At 43.7% G+C, this 24,273-nt stretch overlaps 1 protein-coding gene across 2 annotated transcripts in view; it reads right to left on the reverse strand.

The window, feature by feature from the left end:
* The window catches only part of ALDH1A1 (aldehyde dehydrogenase 1 family member A1), a 66,742-nt gene that overhangs the window by 10,209 nt on the left and 32,260 nt on the right, over positions 1 to 24,273 (reverse strand). For both annotated transcript variants that reach the window (XM_083702074.1, XM_083702073.1), the window contains 8 exons: positions 14,424 to 14,528; positions 11,650 to 11,790; positions 8,745 to 8,874; positions 7,772 to 7,833; positions 5,901 to 6,029; positions 2,033 to 2,146; positions 575 to 677; positions 184 to 368 (listed from right to left, as the gene is read on the reverse strand). In XM_083702074.1, the coding sequence (XP_083558200.1) occupies positions 184 to 368; positions 575 to 677; positions 2,033 to 2,146; positions 5,901 to 6,029; positions 7,772 to 7,833; positions 8,745 to 8,874; positions 11,650 to 11,790; positions 14,424 to 14,528 (969 nt within the window). The remainder of the gene's footprint in view (positions 1 to 183; positions 369 to 574; positions 678 to 2,032; positions 2,147 to 5,900; positions 6,030 to 7,771; positions 7,834 to 8,744; positions 8,875 to 11,649; positions 11,791 to 14,423; positions 14,529 to 24,273) is intronic.

The following is a 24,273-nucleotide window of genomic DNA, read 5'->3' on the forward strand; positions in this document are numbered from 1 at the left end:
AAGGGGTCACAAAGATCCTATAAAACTACTTTGGCTCAGAAGGGTTTGTGGTTTTCTACAGACTTGCAGTGGCATTAGAAGAAATACTCCATGCCATCTCCCAGGATGTCTGCATTTTGAGTCCACCTGTGGCTGACAACACTGACCCAGGTGATAACCCTGGCACAAAACACCGTTCCTTACCTGAGGACCTTGATTTACTCCCGGAGCCAGTGGGTTTCCAAGTACATTTTTCTTAGCCCTCTCAACACTCCTACGTACAAACTCATCATATATTGGCTCTTCCACAAAAATTCTAGACCCAGCTATGCAGCATTGTCCCTGATGGTAAAACAGGCCAATGTGTGCAAATTCCACAGCACTGTCCACTGCGAAGAAAGAGACACAGAAGAGGCCAACATTGAGCATCTCAGTCAATACTGTAAATCAAAAACAGCAGTCCTTGCAACGTAATCTAACAATCTGTTTTTTCACTTGCTTAGACACCTCCCCAAACTAACATTAAAAAGCTTTGCAACACAGTGGAAGGGGAGAGCTTTGAAGACAAGAAATCTAAGAGAAGCATGTCACTCACAATCAGCATCTGCAAATATGATATTGGGACTTTTCCCACCAAGTTCCAAAGTGACTCTTTTCAGGTTGCTCTTCCCAGCAGCTTCTTTGATCATCTTGCCAACCTAAAAGAGAAGACACAACTTGAAACTGTTGTGTGTAACACCATATTTAGACTGTGGTCATTGCTTTGCAAGAGGTTCGGGCTGACCTCTCTTGTTAATTTGAGAGTGGAGAATAGACCTCCAGCTCAGTGGTTGGGCACATGTGGTTCATGCAAAATGCACCTCTAGTTAAAAATACAGTAACTGTGATATGCAGAGTGGAGAACTTTTCTCTGTCTAGGAGACGCTACTAGTCAGGCAATACCAGGCCCAATGGACAAACAGCCTGGCCTGGAACAATGCAGATTCCTATGATTAATAGTGCTCTACTAATGGGATGTATTACAAAATATCTGTGTTCTGCAAGCTTTGGGGGACTTCTCACACAATATATCAATAATCCTTGGGGTTCAAATGATGGCTCCTGGAAAGTCAATGGGAGTCCTGCCACCCAGATTGGCCAGGCTGTGTGGAGTGTGTGAAGTGAAGGGGTTGGTGGCATATGAGGTCAGCTATACACCTTTCTCTCACCAGGCCAAAGTGTGTGTAAGTGAAGGGGGGAGTGAGTTCCCGGGGAAGAAGCCTGGATTGTGAAACCACTCTGAGAAGGTTAGCTCTGTGAGGGGAAAAGTGGCTTCCTAACAACTCTCAGCACCCTTAACAAACCAACAGTTCCCAGAAGCCATGACTGTTTAAAGTGGTATGATATTGCTTTAAATGTGCAGTGCAGATGGGGCACAGCCAATTCAATAGCAGCTTCAGTCTAAGAATATTAATTAACTACATCAAGGAAAGTGTCAGGAGTGGAGCTTAACAGTTGCTTATATCAACTTTTGGGGGCTAAAATGTGGTCAAAGTGTACAGATGCATTTTTGTCAAATACCCCGCACAGTGAAAAATATCTTGGTCCCCCTCCACATTATTCTTCATTAAAAGTAGTCCTTTCTAAAATATGAAGCATGCTCACGATGAGGGAGATAAGCTATCTATTTTTGTAGAATGCAACTTTCTGTATAAAAAAGAGATGAAATAAAAATAAAAATGTGTATTTTTATTTTTAAATTGAAATTTGAGGGGGGAAACAAAAGACTAAGCCAAAATCCAAACTTCACCCTCTCCTCAGCTTTGAAGAATCAATTTTATATCCAAAATTTCTTTTGCTTGAAGAGATATTCCTTTAATTCAAACACCATGTAGATGTGTTTGAGGTAGAATATAACAAGCAACAAATCATTTCAGCGACATTGTTTAGGAAGCTCACAGTCGAAAAAGGTTAACATAATTACACAACCTAGGCATTAAATCACTTGTCAGAGTCTGTGTGGGTGGGTTGCGGACTTTTGTGGTGTCATTTAATCACAGGGTTAGGCAAATACCTCAGTAGAGCCGGTGAAGGCCACTTTATCTATGTCCATGTGACTGGAAATGGCTGCGCCAGCCGTGGGTCCATACCCTGGCACAATATTCACTACTCCAGGTGGAAATCCTGCCTGAATATCAGAGGAGAAAGAACACAGTTGTACCTCTCAGCCATACAGTTACTGCACCTGTGTTATTTACGATATTTCATCCCATCCGTTCTCAAAGAAACTCAAAGAAAGAATGCATACTCCTCTCTCCCCCAACCTTCACAAAAACTTGTGGTAAAATGCATGCAACACTATTGTGGTGAGTAAAAAGCTAATACAGTGGTACCTCGGGTTACATACACTTAAGGTTACAGACGCTTCAGGTTATAGGCTCCGCTAACCCAGAAGTAGTACCTTGGGTTAAGAACTTTGCTTCAGGATGAGAACAGAAATCACGCAGCAGCGGTGTGGCGCCAGCAGGAGACCCCATTAGCTAAAGTGGTGCTTCAGGTTAAGAACAGTTTCAGGTTAAGAACGGACTTCCGGAACGAATTAAGTACTTAACCCGAGGTCCCACTGTACTTGCCGAAGAAGCCACCTCCCTTCCAGAGGCAGAAGCACCTCTGTCGTTGCTCCAGCTAAGGTGGCCAACTAATGAGAGGTTTTAGGCTTGTGTTATACAAACAAAAGCAGTTGAAGTTCCTTCTTGAGATGCATTATCTTTTCTTCCTAGAAGGCTAATAGCTCTCTTTTGCAACACAACCCTGTGGGGTGGGGACTGGGGCAAAGTCAAATAGCAAAGTCAAAGTTTTGTGGCTGAGCAGGGATTTGATTCTGGGTCTCCCACTCTTAACTCCAGCCCTCTAGCCATGACCTCATGCTGGCTGTTTAGCATGGATGTGCTTCATTTCCAGTTCCTGTGACTCTAAAAGTATGCATGAAACATTCACTTCAGTATCCTTATTGTTAGGTGGCAAACTGTTCCTGATGGGAACACAGTGCAATCAAAGCCTGATTAATTAGTCAAAGGTCTGATTCACACATAACAGTTGTGGCAAAAGTGCCTCTTCCATGCAGCCAGATCCCTAAGTGTCCTAGTAAAGATCCAAGGGCTGGCAATTATTACCTGCATTTGCATCACTGGGAAGGAGAGGCCACCTCGGCAGCAGCCATTTCCTGCCCACCAGATTCCCTGTTTGAACTGAAGTTACAGGCTGTGGGTGTTGCGAGGGGCAGAGCCATGCCAAAGTGGATTCTGTGCTGCTGCAATTAATTTAAACAAATGCACTGGGCTTGAAAGAGGCTCTGTTGTGAAGAAAAAAATATTTGACGGATTGCCTTATAAAGCAACCTGTTGCCTTCTCAGCATATAGTCTGTGATGAAAAGGGCATATTTATTTTAAAATATGAGGCTTTTTTCTGGCCTAGAACATGCCACTAGTACCTGATAGTCTTTGTTTTCATGCCACTGAACACAGCCCAAACGAAAAATCGGTTGTACTAGTATTGTCTTTTAAGCTGAGTGAGTGCATAGGTTTTTAAACTATGTGGTTTGACTGGCTTGTGAATCAGAAGTCCTGTGATCTGTCATGTCCTGGTCCGGGTGCTCTCCAAGTCTTACATACACACACATGCACAGCTGCATACTGTATAAGGATTTTGTTCACTTGCTTCTTGGGGAGTTGATCACGAATGGGCTGGGGACTTAGAAAGTACAATAAGCTTTGAAGGGGGCTCAAGTTCAAAGGTAGTTGGTGAACCTTTTGGTAGCATAAAGTCAGAACTTTTCTGGAACTTTCCAGATCATGGACTCACAAACAAGTTAAACTGGAGGCTCTCAATATTATTCAACAGGTTTAGTTTAAACCCTGGGACTGTGTGTAAGGATCTGAAGCCTAGACCACTAATCCAAGACTGGCATTAGAAAATAACTAGAACCATGATCTCAGACTCTGTCCTATCAGCAGCCAGTGAGGTAAGAGGACAGAAAACACTCCGGGCCTCTCTTCCTTTCCATGGTTATTCCGTTTTGGTGGCTGCAAAACTAAACCTATTCAGCTGGAAGAAAATTCTCTGTCTACTACAGAATCACTTCCTTTCCCCTTCCCCTTCATCTTGCCCCACCCTGGAATGCTGCCTTGTTTAGGTTCAGGCTTCATTCCGCGGAAGGGCTCCATCTGTTTAAAAATCTGTTAATATCCATAACATGATCACACCCTTAATATTAGAATGTTGGTCTTTAAGGATTCATTTATTGACAATCTATGACTTTTGAGCAGTGGAGAAGAGAAATACTAGTGAATACCAAAAAATAAAATAAATGTGAATTCCAAATGGTGATTTTCAGTGTGAGTCACCCGTTGCAGGCAGAGTTACTTGTTGACCCATAACCATTTAATTGCAAGTGGCATTTAACTGTTTGCTCACTTTTGCTGAGTCACTGTTGCCGTGGCAAGAACAAGATATGCTGAATCACTTTTGTTAGTTCTTTGGTTGGTTACTTATTAGCAACACTTGCCATGACCACAATTATCTTCAGTTTATTTTCCTTTTGTACAAAAGGGGACAGGGAAAAGATTTTAGTTACAAACCTAACCTCCTACATGAGTAAGCTCCACTGATTTCAACAGGACTTGCCTCTGAGTAAGCATGGTAAAGACAGCAACCTTAGCCTTAGCAACTCCAATTACCTCTCCATGCTGGGAGTATTCTTAGCTTATTTTTCTGCTCAGGAACCACATAAGATTATTCTTCACTCCAGGTTGCATAGCAAATACCACTGTGCTGAAGGATCCAACAGAATGCTTAAAAATTATTGTACCTGTTACTTTTACACACCAGTCCTAACTATGTTTTATATAAACCTAGGGTTAGGCTTATCCACACTTCCTCTTGTTTCATGGCTTTCCCGCAGGGAAAACCGCTCCTTAGTGCTCAATCGGTGCAAACAGCAATTCACGTTTTCTCTGGATTGACATTTGCTCCAATTTAGCACTAAAGAACCAGTTTTCCATGGGAGAGTTGTTGGGCAAGGGGGGAACTTCTCTGATCTGTGCCTAGGAGGCATGGGCCAAGTGGAAAACTGCTCAGATGTGTGCTTTCCAGGCATGGGACAAGATGAGTCCTTAATGCAGCCTGATTTCTGCATGCAGCAGAATGGAGTGGGAGAGTGTACCAAGGTTAGAAAGTGGGCTGTTGAACTTTGGATTGCAGGTGGCATAGCCAATTGTTCAATGCTTTTGCACTAAAACAAAAACCAATACTTCCCTGCAAGAAGAAAACCAGCAGATCTATGTATCCCTACGTTACCATCTCATTTGGCTGCATTGGTACATCTAGCCTACATCCTACTGATCTGAAGGAGAGTTGCTTCTAAGCAAAGACATTTTGCATTACAGCCCTATAAAGTGTGTATTTATCCTGGGCACACCAAACATGATGCTTGTCAGTTTTGTGCTTGGTAGGGTAAATATTTCAGTCACAAAGTTAAATTAATATATCAAATTACAGACAAGAGTTTCATTACTGAGATACTTGCATGAAAAACCACCTCCCCCGCCCCCACCACCCAGACCAACATTCTGCTTTTCTGAGCTCTTGTTTGCTTTTGCTTCCAGAAGGCCCTGATGATTGCCAAGATGTTCAGTTTGCTAAGCTGCTAATGATTTGTTTTCTGAGCAATTTAGACTGGAAAGCTATGTGAGGCTTCATGCCCTTGACTTGCTCCAGTGGTTTGCAGTGCATTACAATTCCCCAAGACAAGGTTAGACATGCTGCAAGCTGCACTGACACAAAACAGAACAGCCCTCACTGTTCAGAAGCACTGCGAAGGTAAGGGCTCACTCACATTCACATTTGGGAACATGCACGTGGCAGCTTTGCTATGGCAACTCACCTCTTTAATTAAAGACCCCATGTGAAGAGCCGTTAGTGGAGTTTGCTCTGCCGGCTTGACGACCACGGTGTTTCCGCAACAAAGAGCAGGGGCAATCTTCCAGACAAACATAACCAGTGGGAAGTTCCACTGAAAGGGCAGCATAAGAACAGATGACCAACAAATCACAGCAACACATTCTCCTATCTTTCATATTCTCTTCACATCCTTTATGCTCCCTAATGCTCTGTGAGTCTTGTGCATTTTCAGATTCAATAAGCGATGAAAAGTCAATATTGGCTTGAGGATTTGGTTAAAGTGAGCCCAAGTGGACCCTTTGTCTTTTCAATGTGCTGGCTTGGGGCTTATCTCATGGATTGACCCTGATGACAGAACCACTGCAGCCTGTGAGATCTGCACAGAAGGCTCCCCATTTTCTGTGTGGCAGTGGCCTAGGATGACGCGATCTTTGTTTCCCTGAGAACACCTCCTGGGCTTTGGTTATGACATCTGCTAAGCAGACCCACCCTTCCAGTTCATGGAAGATAAACTCATTCTTTCCAAATCCTGAAACAACTTCTGAACTGGAAGTGTGTTAATTGAACTGATAAAGAGCTCCCTCCCCGATTCTCTTTGTGAAATGGACCTCTTGCAGGAACTGAAGGAGGACATTGCAGGTTGCTTTGATGGTCACAACAAAATAGCTCCTTTTGGGGTCTCAATCATATTACAACACAGTTGGCTGCTGAGCTGCAATCAGTGTGTAAGGTCTTTATGACTGCGAGCAGCCTGTCTATCTAACCAAGAGAAGGCAGCATCGAGGATGTGACAATGACACATGCACTCTGCTCATCAATACATGGAAAACTTAGATAACATCCACACCATGGCTCTGCCCCTCCAAAAAATGATGGGAAGTACTGTTTGTTAAGAGTGCAAGAATTGTAGCTTTGTGAAGGGTAAACTAGAGTTCCCAGAATGCTTTGTGTTTCTGGGGATAAACTGCAGTTCTCAAGATTCTTTGCAGACTTTCTTGTTTGCAATTTGGCTGATGTCCACAGTTTTCAGACTGATTGCTCACAAAACATTAAGGGATTTTACCCTCCATCATTCTGAAATTTGGCAGAATTCAGAAGGAGCAACCATGCTTTGAAATTTAATCAAATTCAGCTCCCCACAAAAAAAGTTAGAGAAGGATTATTTTTTGGAGAAAGCATATTTTAGAGAACAAAAGCCCCTGGACCTATTTGTTAGCAATTTAGTAGGCAGGCTTTATCTACTCTGAAGGGGCTGTCATACCTGTAAATTTTATCCACGTCTGCAGAAGTGGAGGAAAAGTTATGCTATTTTTAAAAGAATGTCTGTGAATGAAGATGGGGAAATGAAATGGACTGAAGCAGATGAGTTGAATTGCACAGCCTACAAACAAACTTCAACAAAGGTGAGATGCCAAATTGAGATATGAACTGAATCTTGAGGTCAGTGCGTACCCCTACCCAAATACCCACAAATGTTACTTAAATAAATAAAAGACACACGGTTGCTTCCCAAATGCCCTTCTGTGAATGGAAGGAGTCCTTCTGTTTGTAGACAAACATTTGATTTAGTAGAGGCTTCTACTAATGTAAGTAACAGTAGCTTTTTTTGGCAATTCGTCCTCTCCACTATGCCCTTAAAATCTGCTCCAGAGGGTTGGGGACCTTCAAAAAGGGCATGGAGGGTGATCTACTCTGCAGGGAAGAGGGGAAATAGACAAAATCACTCCACCTTTTCCATTAGCAGAAGCCTCTGCTAGACAAAAAGTCTATCCACAAACAGAAAGACTTCTGCTTTTGCAAGGTCAATGTTGGATGCAACCCATTTTCTCCATTATATCAATTGATCTAACTTACAGGAATAATTTGTCCACATACTCCAACAGGCTCATGTCTTGTAAATGTGAAATAGTTTCCATCTAAGTAAGATAAGAACACATGGGTAAGATGCAAGCATAGCTAAGGAAAAGAAAATGTCTCACATTATTCAGCATATATGATACTATCAAAAGAAAAGGTAAACATATCTAGATTCGATCAAACATATCTAGATTCGACCAAACACATAAGGTTGGAGGCAAGAATGAATGCTCCAATTCTATAAGCAATCATGTAGAAGAGAGATCTTTCAGCTCTTGTATTTTGCCATTGCAGAAGGCTGCAGAGTTTCCCCCCACTTTGATAATTTTAACAACACAAACATAACAAAATTGCCATGGCAGGGAGTTAAAGTTATTGCTCACATGGAAAAAATAGATAGATGGGGAAAGACAGAGAACAAACCAACCAATTGGCAGCTAGTCAGGAGGGCAGTGAAGCATTTAAATTAGCCCAGATGTCCAATTAACCAGCTGTAATATCTGAATCAAGTGGGATGGATGGAATCAATGGTGACATTTCCTGTTAGCAGGACCACCGTGCAGCAGAAATCCTAATATAAGGATCATATACAAACATGATATAAGAATTGGCTACTCCTAAACATGACCTAGGGATGGAAGAAGGGTGATGACTAAGACCTGCTGACCTCTTTAAAAAAATTATTTCTGTCAGGACTCTGCCATTTGCTGCAGCTGTAGGAAGTTCACTAAAAAGCATTATGGAGCTAAGTAATACAAAATATGTCAACAATGTTTTTTTGGTGGTGGTTTTTTTTAAAAAGAGGCAATATTGGCTGATAAAACTTTACCCACCACAGCTCTGCACTTATGTAACGGATTTTTAAGGTTACACTTTTCTCAGATGACACATTCATATAGCTGAAAAATGTTCCTGAACATCTCATCCAAATCAGCTCTCTGCTCAGAAACTTTTTATCAGAATGACTCACCCATTGGGATGGTCCGTCCTTGGATTTTGTCCGACCAGCCTGCACAGTAGCGCAAAGTGTTAATGCAGCCGCCTAAGTCCATTAAGTAGGAGGTGGGGAAAAGCTTACCCCCATTAAGGCTCTCCATTGTCTAGAACAAAATATGTTGAGTAATTAATCATTATAAATAAGTAAAACAATATGGTGGTCTATAACCATTGAGTGCTCTAAGCATTGTGCAGTGGGGGGGGGGGGGTTGGGAACCAGTGACCTCCCATCATCCCTACCATGGGCCATGCTGGCTGGGGCTAATGGGAGCTGGAATCCAAGAACATCCAGAGGGCTACTGTTCTGCAACTCTGGCTTATAGGCCTGGCATCTTGTTGAAACTAAGGTGGGCATTGAAGGTAGCACTGGAAGGATCGCCCTCCGTGTGGCCTGTAGACGCTAATCTAGTGTATGCATCAAAGTCCTAATGTAGCACACTAACCTTATGTTCAAAAATACAAATAAATGACACAGCAATTTGTCGTTGTATAAGGCATGGGCATGTCTTGCACAATAAGTGCTTGCAGAAAACTGAATCTTTAACTCATGACAGACCAGCTCTTGGCAACACCCACTGGGCTTCTTTTTTAAGTGGCTGATCCAGAATGGCTGCTTTGTGATCAAACACTGCAGGATGCCAATCTTCCATTACACAATTCTGACAAAGGATGTTACCAGAAAGATTTCTAGAGTAAAATTTGCCTCTTTGTAGAACAAAAAAGGACTGCACGTTGAATAAAGTCCCAACCAAGTTGTTTATGACTTTACTTAGGCTGAACACTTAGGCTGTACAAATCCCATTGACTTCAGTGAGATTTAATAGCTTAACAGTGCAGAGAATTTGCAGTCATAAACTTTTAATGTGCTCTCTTCCAAAAGGTTTACAGCAGCTGGGAAAAACAAGTATATCAAATATACAAAAAACCAAAAAACCACACAAACACACACGCCACAAAAAGAAGCCCTTGTTCATCCCTGTCCAAAAAGTATCTTTTGGCACTGAATGATAGGCAATTTATAACCATTTATAAGCCCAAATGTGGTTAGATGTTATTTTAGTTCTGTCCCCTTCCTCTGAGCCTCAATTTTTAGTCTGATCCTGGAATCATTTGGTTGGTGGCCTCATCCTGAATCAAAACATCACCTATTCACAATGGCTTTTCATTTTGAACGCCTTGGGGGATATGCAGGATTATGAATCCAGTGGATCCAAAGCCATCATTACGCTGCCTATTTTGAGGCTTTACCCCTAGTTCTTGCTGGTAGGAGAACCACTATTGGTAGCTTCCTGGCCTGCTAGGCTCGGCGGGGGGGGGGGGGGGGGATCTGTAGCATTTGAACCAGGTGGAGGGCCAACATGGCCTTATCCTGGCTCCTACAGCAGCACAGATCAGTGGGCTTAGGAGTGTACTGTAAGGCTGTAATGCTATACACAATTACCCAGGAGTAAGTCCCATTAAACTTAATGGGGCATATTTCTGAGTAGACATACGTAAAAATACACTGTAAGAGTAGACAAACTACCCAAAAATATTGAAAGGATTTTAATGTGTAGTGTTTGAAGTGCAGAACTAATTCAAAACAAGAAGATGGGCCTGCTTGAAAGAATTCTGATTAGTAAGGTATGTCTTTATGGAAAAATAAACATATTTTAGCCTAACAGTAGATTTGTTGTTCTTGGCTAAGGAAATAGTAGAAAAGAAATGATTAAACCCGAGGTTAGTTTCCACTGCCGGCAAATACATTCACTTTGTCTGAGATAAGCCCATGAGTTTGTTCCATTTCTGAAATTTCCCCCTTCTCTGGGAGATAATAATCTCTTTCTCTCAGCTTACAGGGCCAAATATTTTTTTCAATTATTATGTAGTATTTAGACAACAAATATGTTAGTAGTGATCATTAACATTAAATATAACAGGTTAAAATTTTAAGAATGGAATTGAACATTCAATGTCTGAGTATCAGACACCAGAGAAGAGCAATTGGAGATGATTTTGAGATATCTGAGGCTGCAGTGCTGACACAAGCACCACACTAATGAAGAACTCTGGGAGGATATAGCAAAACAAAGCAATTCTTGACATAGCAACACTGGAATCAAACCAAAAATTAACATACTTATATATATGCCATAGTTCCAGATTTTCAGGGGAGGGAGGGGCTGCAGTTCTCCAGATGCTGTTGGACTAAATCTTCCATCAGCTCCAGGCAGCATGTTGGTAGTTGTGAACCATCTAGATGTTACTCAACTACTACTGCCATCACCCCCAGTCGTTGGCCACATTTGTTGCAGTTCAGCAATGTCCAGAGGGCCTAAGGTTGGCCACACTTGTTGTAGACTGTAGTGAAACTACATTTGGAGAACCACAGTTCCCCACCCATGGTCTAGATAGGTATAGAAGTCAAGAGTCAGTTGGAAGCACACTGACTGATTTGGCAGTGGAGGAGTGTGGGTCTGCTCACCCATCCCAACTTTTGCTTTCAAAGTGACTCTAGGAGCTCTAATTGACAGGTTCCTTTTATTCTTCTTCTACAGCAGCAGTGGGGAGACATGACCTTTAAATGGCATTAGCCAACTTTGTCAGTTTTGCTAAATACAGAAAGGAAGACAGTAGTCTAAATCCAATGTCAAGCAGAACACAACAACAAGCCATTGTTTCTGAGGATGGGATTGTCTGTGGTTAGATATTACTATGCCGTTTGATCAGCTGAGGTATTTTAGAATGAATGTTCATCCCTACCAACTTTCCCCGACTTTCTAAAACAGATTTCGGAACTTGTCTTTCACAACATTGAAACAAATACTCAATTGTGTTCAGAATAAGCCAGTCTCCAAATATTTCAATTGTTTAAAATGTGGTCCATGTTTTAGACTTACAGCTAAGAGGAGACGATCCCTTTCAATTAAATCAGCTAGTTTGTTCAATAGCCTTCCTCTTTCTGAAGCATCCATGGTTCGCCAGCAGGACCCAAGTTCAAAAGCTTTTCTTGCTGCTTTAACAGCTTTGTCGACATCTGCCTGTACAGAAAATCCATTTAAATGCAGTAAGTATTAAGCATATGATGCTCAATTTATTTTGACTGAACCATATCCGTGGTACATGAATTCTAGTGAAATCTGAGTAGTGCATCTCCAGCTTTACAGATGCCACTGCCAGTGCAACACTGAGAATACCACATCCTTGTTGCTCCATCCTGCCTTCTTCTTCCTCTAAAAACCATGGATGTAATATAGGTGCTAAAAACTGTGACCCAGTGCTGACATGCAGACATTATTTACTAGAGGTGTGTAGTAGCAGGTGTGAGGCAGAGGATGCTTCCCCTTCCCTCAGCCAGTGTGATGCCAATAAACCCCCTGAGCTGGATCAGGGCCCCCACAAAGCCTTCTGTCACTCTGCTGTTTATATCCTTTTCTGAACTTATACCTGTCTTTTCTTTATCTCTGTGTTAGGTCCATGAGCAAGAGGCGAGGCTGTGCTAAATGTTGCCTGCAGAACACTTAAGAATTCTGGGACTTTTTGTTGTTGCTGTGAGTAGCAGAGGATTTTTGTTCAGTTAAATGCTTGATTTAAGTTTTTTTAAAGTGCCCTGTTTTGATAGGTTTTGAGCAAACAAACTCCTGGAAAGGCATAACTAGGAGTCCATTTGAGGGAGGGGGGCAACTGTGCCTCCTAATCCCCCATTTCTAGCAGCAGCAGAATTTTCCATTCTCACCTACAGACCTTCGTTTTTGCTGGTGGGGAGGGAGGTCCACACACAGCATTCTATGACCCCTCAGCCACAGGGAGTACTTCCCTATCACTGCAACCCTATACATACTTTCCTGGGAGTAAGCACCATAAAACTCATTGAGATTGGTTCTGAGTAGACATGCATAATATTAGACTGTAAATGTACTTTACATCCCATGGACCATTTTTGAAATAGATGCAATCATGCTTTAAGCCATTTAGTCTTAGAGAGCGCAGCCTAAATGAACAATCTAATTGAAAGGATACTGTTTCCCATTCCCATGTGTGTCTTTGATTTGTAATCCCCTTTTGATTTTCCAAGTTTTTTTTTAAAGTAATGAACAATTCTTTGTTAGCGCTATTGAACATCCAGATTAAAGTCTTAAAATCTTTTGGCTCACTGCCTAAGTACTAAGCTCTGAAGTTTACAATTATTTGTATAATTAGCTGATTTTTTAATAATTTGCTGGATTCAGGGCCTACTTAATTGTCAATCTACATTAGGATTTTTTTTTGGGGGGGGGGGGGAGAGAAAGCTCAAACAAATCAATAAACGGTTTGTAAACCTTTATTTTTTAAAACCTTATGAGAGCCCCAAATGTTGAGTAAATCACTGGCACAGTTTAATTCAAGATTGCTCAAGCAGCGGACCCACCTGATTTGTAACAATCTTTATCTGGGGAAAGAAGCTGATGATAAATGGAAATGACAGTTTATCCATATTTCTTCTTTAGAAATTGCTCTAGGATCAAGGTGGGGGTAGTTTGGATGATATTATAGGCACTAGCGAATCAGCACTGCATGTAAACTAGCATCTCCTACACACATTCAGAATCAGGATTTATTTTTAAAAAGAGCTTTTTAAAAAGCTCACTTGGATTGGACACAATATTCAGGAGTCCAAACAGTCCTCTCTGTTTTAGGGTTGCCATATTTCAAACAATGAAAATCTGGACAATTGTTGAGCTTTTTCGGCACATTCACATAAAAAAAATCGCCAAAAATGACACTGCCAACATGGGTTTCCATACATGCCGAATATGTCCAGCAAATTCTGGACATGTGGCAAGCCTACATCTGTTCAAAACACGTTGCATTAGTCTTCTTAGAACCCTTCTTCAGTTATTTGTTGTTTCAAGGATGGGTGCTCAGCTCAGTCATCCCGTTAGCAGGCAGCCCATCCTGGGTCAGGTTAGTCCCATTCTTAGGACTTTTTGCAAGTGAGCCAGAATGCCCTTACTTACCTCGGCTACGTTCACATCAGGAGCTTAAAATGCAGCAAGCTGAATTTGAAATCACATTTTTACACTACTGTACACACTAGAGAGGGGTAGTGATGGCTTCATCCTATGCTTATCACCTGATTTATTTTTCCAACCCTGCAGCCCCTCAAACTCTTATTCAATGAAGCTGTCACCTGCACCTGCATAATGGATGTTTCAAATGTACACACCTCAGTTTAGCTGTGGCTTAGGTTTCCAAATTGGATGGAAGCTGGTTTAAGAGAAAACACATCAAACAACAATATTTATCAAGAAAGGTAGTTTACGGCAAGTGTCCTGTGTGCTTGGGTTTAAACACCAGTGATGGGAGGGCACTGGAGTCGGAGTCAATGGTAATGTGCACACAGCCCCAGAATGTGGCTTTGATTCTCCAGTCCTTGGACGATTGCCACACCATGTGACTGATTTCATAGGATTGTAGAGTTGGAAGGGACCACAAAGGTCATCTAGTCCAACCCCTTGCAATGCAGGAGACCTTTTGCCCAACGTGGGGCACAAACCCACAACCCTGAGATTAAGAGTCTTGTTCTGCCAAGTGAGCTATCTCTCAGTGCCATTATTTCTTCTCCCCTAGATAGTGACCTGCGGCAGAGGTTTACACCCAAATAAAGATAAAGTCCATAGAAAGGAAAACTTACCTTATCTCCTTCTGAAACATCACAAATTTTCTCTCCAGTCGCAGGGTTAAGGACTGGGAATTTTTTGCCACTAGCTGAATCATGCCATTCATTGTTTATAAATATCTGCAAGGGAATGGAAGACAGACAGATAAATTGATGACATTATGTGACTGCTTATCCCATTTCCATCCATTGCAGTGTTGCAAAACAATGCATCTGATAACCAAGAGGCATCCTGGCAACACTCTGAGTCACTATGACTTTATTGAAATGTATTAACTGTTTTGATTAATCTGTTGCTGTAGTTTTGTTTTATTTATATGTTGTTGTGTCTGATATCATAATGATTGCAATGTTTGGGGTTTCTAAAAATATTATTGTTATTATTTTGAGCCCCTTTGAGTTCAACATTTGTTGTTGGAAAAGTGGAATACAAACATTAAATCAAATAACATAAAATCAATCAATATTTTTATTTTTCCACCCTGCAAAACACACAACTTTCTGAAATGAAAAAACGACACATAACAGTCATGCTCTTGTTTAAAGAAATGTCATAACTAGGAACTATTTAGAGAGAGAGTTCAGAACTATGGCCTCTACACAACTATATCTCCCTGTCACAATTTTTTTAAAAAATACAAAGAGAGTGCTAATACCTGATATCTTTTTCAGATCTTCCTGGCTCATGTTGAGTTGCACTGAAAATACTGGTAATGCCATTAAAACCAAATGTGTGTGTGTGTGTGTGTGTGTGTGTGTGAGAGAGAGAGAGAGAGAGAGAGAGAGAGAGGGAGGGAGGGAGGGAGAGAGATTGGTTCCTGGTTTCTGAAAACAAAGTGGTTGTTTCAACTGATCCTAAGGCTAATTAGTGGAGATGGCAGACTAAAGAGATGCACAAATTATTTGTTTTACACTGAAGAGATGGAATTAAAAATATTTTTTTCTTGCCATTATTTTTTTAGCCACTCACTTGACTTCTAAAGATCCCCATCCCACCATTCCACTTGCTTGTTAAAACCACCTTCTATTTCCTCAGCCTTCAGGGGTCCCTTATGTACCTCCTGCCAGCACTCACATCTCCTCATGCAGTTGCAGTTGCCCCCCTGCCATCACCAGGGCAACAGCAGTATCATAACTGACTGTCCTCCTCCCCAGCACCCTGGATGCTATCTTAGAGTGGGGCTGGCAGTGATGCCTAGCCTGACTGGCATCTGTGGTGGCTGCTGCCATTTAAATTTACCCAGGGCAGCCCAGCTGAGTCAGGCCGCTGAGGGATCTTTCTGAGCAGGTGGGGCCTTTGCCAGGCCCCAGGCAGACTGCCCACTGGTACCGGGCCTGTTTTCTCTCTTGCTCCCACATGGTGCCAATACAGACAGAACCCACCTGTCATGTACAACATCCCAGGAGGTGCTTGATATCCTTGTTTCTAGTTCCTCCCTGGGGCAGCAAAAATCAGGAAGTGCTGTCAAGCACCTGGAAGGTCACAACTGCCTGGTTGGATCCCATGCCTTCCTTATACTATTTTTGTTTTACATCGGATGTCCCACTGCCACCATCCAAAGCTGCTCCCCCCCTCCAGTGTCATTCAAGTCCTTGTCATGAGTGAAGCATGTTGCCTCACTTCCTATTTACCACAGTTATTATTATTTACATTTATATACTATCATTTCCTCCAAGGAGCTCAAAGTGGTGGCTCTCCCCTCGCTGCTTTATCCTCACAACAGCCCTGTGAGGTAGGTTGGCTTGAGAGACAGTGACTGGCCCAGGGTCACCCAGTGTCCTTCAAGGCTGAAAGAGGATTAAAATTCTGGTCTCCCAGAGAGTGGTCCAACACTCTCTTATTCCACACTGGCTCCCAGCTTTGCAGTAGGATTTGCACAGGATGTATTGTGTCATAAATTACCAAAATACTATTCATGAAGTTTCATAATTCATCCTTTCATTCATTTCTGTGGACCAGTCAGGAGTCCTTGATGGTGCAGTGCTCCTGAATGAATGTCAGAAGTGGATGGTGCTTCTCCTCAGGCAGCTCCTACGTGAGGCCCCAGGAACCAAGGGCTCATCTTCTGCCTGCACCCATCTAGCCAGTTCCCCCTCTCCACTGTCCCCATGTAGGTGGACAACCTGTGAATGTCAAACCCAATGAGTGTTGGCTGTTTTCAAAGGTGTGCAGAATGGCTGGGGGTGGGGGTGGTGGTACTCTCCTGCTCCCATATGTCTGGGCTGGATTGAGGAGAGGGCTCAGCTGATGCACCTGGACTTTCCTCCTCTGTCTCCTGTTCCTTTCCCAATCCTCCCTTTGCCTCCTAGGCTGCAGGTGCACCATGAAAACGACGACAAGACTGCCAGTATTAGAAATAATATTATCTTAAACATATCCTGGTTCTGAGCAAGCCAGAGATCATACTCATTTACTCAGCAGCAGATGTAAGATAGCTAAAAGTATCCATTTTCAAATAGCTGGAAAGCATTTTGCCTATGCAGTTCTAACCTTTAAGCAAGCAGGAAGCGGATGATGGCCTAAATCCATTCCAGAGAAACCGATAGCCAAGCCCAGATGTAGATTAAAAAAACATAAGGGCAGAACCATGATCTGTTACGATGAAAACTAAATTAGGCACAAGAAGATAGCAAGCCGAGTGTCAAATAATGAAAACCCAGGCTTGGCAACAAGGTGCGCTCCCAAAATGAGAGAGTGCGTGAAACGTAAATATTAATATAACAGTGCCATGTGATGCAAGGGTAAGTCAAATTCGTATCTGTTTATGAAAAAAGACAATTGTGAAACATACCTTTTTTGGAAGTTCTTACTGCTACGTTTAGGCCACTGACTCAAAGGCTTTTTATATCAGGTACAGCATGTTATTTCCTCTTCTCATCACCTCCAAATGACAGCTTGACTGCAGCACAGCCAACATGGGCAAAACTAGATGACATGCTAGCTATGTGCCCTTAACTGCAGGGTTTTTTTTTAAAATACAGTGCTACCTCGGGTTAAGTACTTAATTCGTTCTGGAGGTCCACTCTTAACCTGAAACTGTTCTTAACCTGAAGCACCACTTTAGCTAATGGGGCAGCCCACTGCTGCATGATTTCTGTTCTCATCCTGAAGCAAAGTTCTTAACCCAAGGTAATATTTTTGGGTTAGTGGAGTCTGTAACCTGAAGCATATGTAACCTGAGGTACCACTGTAATAGGAAAAAATAATAGGAGATGGGACAGGCAGTGCGGGGACCTCTGCCTGAGAGCCTGGAGGATAAACAACACTGAGCAAAATAGGCAAACGGTCTGACCTGGTAACTGTAGAGCATCAGAAGGGCCCGACTGGAGCAAGTCAAAGGCCCATCTAGTCCAGCATGCTGTTCTCAAAGCAGCTAAGCAGAAGCCTAAGGGAAGCCCCCAAGCAAGGCCTGAGCGCAACAGGGCTCTTTCCACTTGTGATTTCCTGCAACTGATATACAGAGGCTTCGTGCTTCTGTCGCTGGATGCAGAAATGGCCACCATGGCTGGTAGCCATTATTAGCATGATCCTCCATCCAGACAACTTCCTATGATCCTAAGAACTGTGGCTTCCCCTCATGAGTGTGCAGGGGGATGACAGAGAGGTAGGGACACTCATCACTTTTCTTTCTAATAAGCCTTCCATGGAAGCTGAGCTCCCTTGTGCTAAGGCAGAATGCATGCCATTGTGAATGACATATCATAATTGACAGGCAGAAGAAATGAACAAATAAGCAAACAGGATCATCATCAACAGCTGTTCTGGGCCTGTCTGAACTGGTCCTCTTTGCAAGAACAAGTATTCGAAAGCACAACATGGATGAGGTGTCCTCTATGGTGGTTATTTTGCTAATTGTGGGTTTAGTTTCCTCAAAGGGCTCTCTCGTACAAGTCTGTGACTCACTGAGTTTGGATTTTGGTAAAATGAAAACATGTTCAGAAGACTTTGTGTGCCTAACATGATTCAAGTATGCAAAATGTTTGTGTGTCTTCCTATTCCATCTATAATAGGCGGCTTACATTTGTCTTCTCCAAAGTCCCTGTCTCCTCTGCCCCTTTTGATGGCTGGGATGCCATACAAGCAAAGGTGCCATAGCTCCACTGATTGCCATTGGCTTGGTTGATCCAATGTCACAGAAGGAGGCCTTGTCCAGGAAGCTTACCACTAGGAAGGTGGCCTTGGGAGATCCTTGAATGCAAAGTTCAAGGTCCATGCTGAGCAGCATCTGGTAAATGAAGCCAAGCAAGTCTTTCTCAGACGAAGCGCAGCCAGTTGATGCTCCCATGATATGATACGGAAGCAGAACAATTGTATTTGACCCTCACTGGCTTTACCAGATTTGAACTGTGTAGAAAAAGGTTGCCAATAATTTAACTCATAAAGAAAACAAAGAGTTTAATGTCAGAGTTCTTTCAGACTTAACACCACTGGCATACAAATGACCACCTTTCACAGCATATTGGTTTAAGAGTCTTATATTTTTCTTTCTGCTTAGTAAATAATACATTTATGTTGCCTTTCAGCTTAGCTTCCCAAAGGCAACAAAAAAGTATTTTTTCAGCCGCTCTACATAACTACAAATTAGTGCTGTGCAATGCAACCCACAGCAAAAGGAAGTTCCACTGAATTCATTGAGATTTACTCCCAGTTAAGCCTTTATAACATTGCAGCATAAATTATTTTTAATTGTTTTTAAAAAGCTAGGTTGAAAGTGTAACAGAAAAATCAAAGGACAACATTATTAGTTGAATAATCATTATTTAACTCCGGAGCATAATCAAGTAAAATATTTACTAGTGTATGTATATCAAAGGCCATTTCCTGAATTCCTTACTAACCCAAAACACACATGAGTCTTATTAAGGGCTTTTACTGGCTTTTAGTATGAGTTTGGGGCATGGAGAGACATCAGGAATAAACCCTGATTTTGGAAAATGAACTGAATCTAGATTCTAGACGAAGTTAGTTGTGCTTAGTGCCCGTTGAAATCGGTGTGAAAAGTCTGTTTGTTTTAACATAAATCCCACCTCCATGCTTGCAAGTGAGAATACATGGAATTAAATGGATTTCAGCCCAATTCTTATGCCCAAACTGCTGTGGCACATGACAGATAGACCTATCCATGCTGACTTTAGGTATGTGATGAAGTAGCCAGGCAATTGTTTCATTGTACTTGCCATCAACCCTGGCATATCAATCATAGCTGATGAATAAGGCTCCTCTTTTTCATGCCGGCCTGGGGCTACAGCATGGGGTTTGTCGCTAATATACAGGATGCCACTAATATATGGGTAGTGTAGCCTGGACCCGCAGTTCTGGCTATGGCCCAGAGTCTGTTCAGTATTCTTGCTTGCTTCTTCCCTGGTTGTCCTGATCCCCAGGCCCAAAGGAGAGCGAGCCCGTGTGATGCCCAAAATGACAGAATGATCAGCTCCAGCGCTCTATCAGAAGAAGGTGCAAACTGTCAAAAGTCAGCAAAGCCTTGCTGTCTTGACAGAGAATGAAGACCAAGACAGCAGGCGTTTGCCCCTTCATCCCACAAATGTAACAGCCAGGCCAGCAGTGTTTTGTGTGGCTGCTGGTGAAATTTCTTAACCATCACCAGGAGCACACCAGGTGTGGACGCTATTCACCTGCATTGGTGGGGCTGGGGCAGCACAAGCCCCCGAGGCTGTTTCACTTTAGACTTCACCAAAGGATGTGCAGCCTCATCCTTCCCTCACTTTCGCTACCTGAAGGCAATTCCCCTTCCCCATCGTCAGTTGAGGTGCTATCCTCAGCTTCAGGATCCCACCCTGATGGTGACCAACCTGGTGGAGCAATAGCTTTTACCCCAGGGTGCTGCAGCCATCCACTTTTGCGTACATATCAACAAGCAAAGGTGAGCAACTGCTTTTCCTGCCTCTCTAGGTTTCCAGCTGAATCCCTTACAACGTCATAGGCGGTGGCTTGCATATATCTTTCCAGAGAAACATCAGTCTCTCTAGCCTTCACCCACCCCTGCAAAGCCTTTAACTCATCTCCCTGAGTTTTCAACACAGACAGAAACAGCCAGCCTACTGTTGCAGCTGCTTCTCTTTCCTCCAGGCTTCAGTAACATGTTAAACTCAGCCCCTTGAGGGCAGCAGTTATGGATTTACCTAGGCAGATGACCAGCCTTGGGGAGCTCCAAGCCTGTCCAGAATCACCGCCACAGGTCCCCACTGCCCCTCACTTCAGGCAGGGATTCAGAATGGCTGGGGCAAGTTCCACAGGGGAGAATGCACTGAGACACCCAATCTCAGTGATCACAGGTAGGAGGAGGAGCTATGCTAAGACCAGACAATGGAGGAGGCAGGTTTAGTTGTTGTTTGAAGACTACCCCTGCTTCCGGGTCTGGTCTTGACCGGAAGGATACTGGAATCAACAAGGGAGACCCACATGGCCTTAAGGTGCTGCTGTGCAATGTCAGGTCAAAGATTCACAAGACGGCTGTCATGGATGGAGGACTTGATCTGGTAACAGAGGCTTGGCTGGATGAAGCAGATGTGCCTGTTCTTGCTGCTGTTTGTCCACTAGGTTTCTCTTATGCATAGCAACCCAGGTCATATGGGTGGGGAGGGGGCGTTGCAGTGATTTATAGGAAGTCATTAGCTTACACCAGTCATCCTATTGGGAAGACCCAGTTTTCTGAGTGCATGTTCTGGAAGTTGGACAATAGGGGCAGTACAGGATTCCTTTTGGTGTACTGACCTCCCCACTGCACCTAGGATTCCCTGCCCAAGCCTCTTCAGGTCATGGCAGATGTTGTCCTGGAGACACCTAGTTTGGTTATCCTAGGGGATTTTAACATGCATGCCAACATGACCTTACAAGGGGCCACTTGGGACTTCATGGAAAGCATGGCCTCCATGGGGCTGTCCCTGAATAAGTTTGACCCAACTCATAGTCATGGACATGCCTTAGACTTGGTGTTCATCTCTATGGATGTGGATTATTTGACACTAAGTAAAAGTGAAACAAAAGAAGTGCCCTGGTGCAACTGGACTTTTCCACAACCATTCCTCTATGCATGGAGGTGGGACAGATTTGAATGGTCTGCCCCCACCACTTAATGGATCCAAATGGTTTCCAGAGGGTAGGGGATGTTTCAGCTGATTCCCTGGTGGCCCGCTGGAATGCGGAGTTAACCAGAGCTATTGACTGTCTGGCTCCAAAGTGCCCTCTCCGACTGCATGGAGCCCAGATAGTGCTGTGGTTTTCCCCAGCTGAGGATGAAGAACAATTGCCGAGACGGCTAGAGTGCAGGTGGCGGAAAACTCATTCTGAATCAGACCGGACACAGGTTAGAACTCAACGTTGAGCCTACCAAGTGGAGATAGCATCTACAGAAAACAGCAGCAAGAGATTCTTTCAGGTGGCTCACAATCTAATGGAACCACCTTTGCCATCGGGGCCCAAGATCTCCTGCAATAATTTTGCAAAGTTTTTTTGCAGATAAAGTGGCTCAGATTCGGAAAGAGGTAGACTCCACTGCGGGAGCAGGGCCGGGGTGGGAGAGTGCTAGAGTCCTGTCTAGTCAAGTTGCATGGGATCAATTCTGATTTGTTACCTCCAAGGATGTAGACAGGTTGCTTGGATGAGTGAAACCAACCCCCTCTCGCCTTGATCCTTGCCCATCCAGGCTCATAAAAGGGTGACGGGCTCCGTGGGGTGGTGAAAGCTTCCCTCTGCGAGGGAGCCTTCCTAGACCCGCTGAAAGAGGTGGTTATTAAACCACTTCTTAAAAAATAAAAATCTTTGGACCTGGCCAATATGGTCAGCTATCTCCCAGTCTCAAATCTTCCATTCCTGGGCAAGGTGATTGAGTGAGTGGTTGCTGAACAACTCCAGGCTCGCCTGGAGGATGCGGACCCATTGGATTCCTTCCAATCGGGATTCAGGTCTCATCATGGGACTGAAACTGCCTTGGTCATGCTGGTCGATGGTCTCTGGTGAACTAGGGGCAAAGGTGAAAGCTGTTTCCTAGTTGTGCTGGATTTCTCAGCAGCCTTTGATACCATTAACCATGACATCCTTCTGGACTGTCTAGAGGAGCTGGGGGCATTGTTATACAGTAGTCCCACTCCTTCCTCCTGGGCAGTGTCCAGAAAGTGGTGTGGGAAGATGAGTGTTCAGACCCCTGGGCTCTCATTTGTGGGGTGCCTCAGGGTTCCGTCCATATGCTTTTCAACATCTACATGCAGCCGCTGGGAGAGATCATCAGGGGGTTTGGGCTGGCTGTTCATCAGTATGCAGATGATACCCAGCTCTACTTCTCTTTCAAATCGGAACCAGTGAAGGTGGTGAAGGTCCTGCATGAGTGTTTGGATGGCATCTATTGAGGTTGAATCCTGACAAGACAGAAGTACTGTTTTGGAGGGAAAGGGGGCGGGCAGGTGTGGAGGACTCCCTGGTCCCGAATGGGGTAATTGTGCCCCTGAAGGACCAGGTGTGTAGCCTGGGAGTCATTTTGGTCTCACAGCTGTCCATGGAGGCACAGGTTAATTCTGTGTCCAGGGCAGCTGTCTACTGGAGCTCCATCTGGTATGCAGGCTGAGACCCTACCTGCCTGCAGACTGTCTTACCAGGGTGGTGCATGCTCTAGTTATCTGCCGCTTGGACTCCTGCAATGCAATCTACGTGGGGCTACCTTTGAAGGTGACCCGGAAGCTGCAATTAATCCAGAATGCGGCAGCTAGACTGGTGACAGGGAGTGGCTTCCGAGACCATATAACTCCAGTTCCTGAAAGACCTGCATAGGCTCCCAGTACATTTCTGAGCACAATTCAAAGTGTTGGTGCTGACCTTTAAAGCCCTAAATGGCCTCGGTCCTGAAGGAGCGTCTCCACCCCCATCGTTCTGCCCGGACACTGAGGTCCAGCGCCAAGAGCCTTCTGGCAGTTCCCTCATTGCAAGAAGTGAAATTACAGGGAACCAGGCAGAGGGCATTCTCAGTAGTGGTGCCCACCCTGTGGAACGCCCTCCCATCAGATGTCAAGGAAATAAACAACTATCTGACTTTTAGAAGACATCTGAAGGCAGCCCTGTTTAGGGAAGTCTTTAATGTTTGATGTTTTATTGTGTTTTTAATATTCTGTTGGAAGCTGCCCAGAGTGGCTGGGGAAACCTGGCTAGGTGGGCAGGGTATAAGTAAATAATAATAATAATAATGAGCCCTCTGGCTGCTACCTCCACAGTGCTGTTGCTACCTCTCCGCCCAACACACCCTTGCTCTGGAATCTGGCTGACTATGCTGGTTGTCCTGAGCAAGAGCTGCTCTAGGAGGGGTTTGTAAAGCAGAATAGATATATGAGAAGTGTTGCATCAATATATAGCCAATTTGGGACAGGAAACATGGTGGTTCCAAGGGTTTTTTGGGGGGTGGCACCGCTTATTAATGATTTTTGTCACAATTATAGCAATAGGATTGCTTTTTTTGTGTTGTTTTGTGCATTGTTGTGGATTTTGCTTGGAGCTGAGTAGCAAATTCACCGCACATCTTTGTGTAGAACCAAACTGTGAAAATGTTTCTAAAGGCCTGTAAATGCCATCTTGGTAGGCAAGGAAACCCGGGACTAACTATTATTGGCTGCAAGAATGAGCTCATCTATGTGTATCTGCTGGCTTTGATATGTGCTCTTTGGCTTGCTTTGGTGCTGTGCTTATCTGTGGACTTTGGATGCTTGGCTCTTGGCCTAGGAAGGGGAGCTATCCATGAGGCTTGGCTGCCTGCCATCCCTGCCTTCCTGAGCCAGGTGGGCCAATGGGGGTTTCTAACCAAACTGACACATGATGTTTTCTGTATAAGCAATGCACAAAATGCTTGCCCGGGGGCAGGCAGTC

This window comes from Podarcis gaigeae (genome assembly GCF_964106915.1).
Source record: "Podarcis gaigeae genome assembly, chromosome: 11".
NCBI lineage: Eukaryota > Metazoa > Chordata > Lepidosauria > Squamata > Lacertidae > Podarcis > Podarcis gaigeae.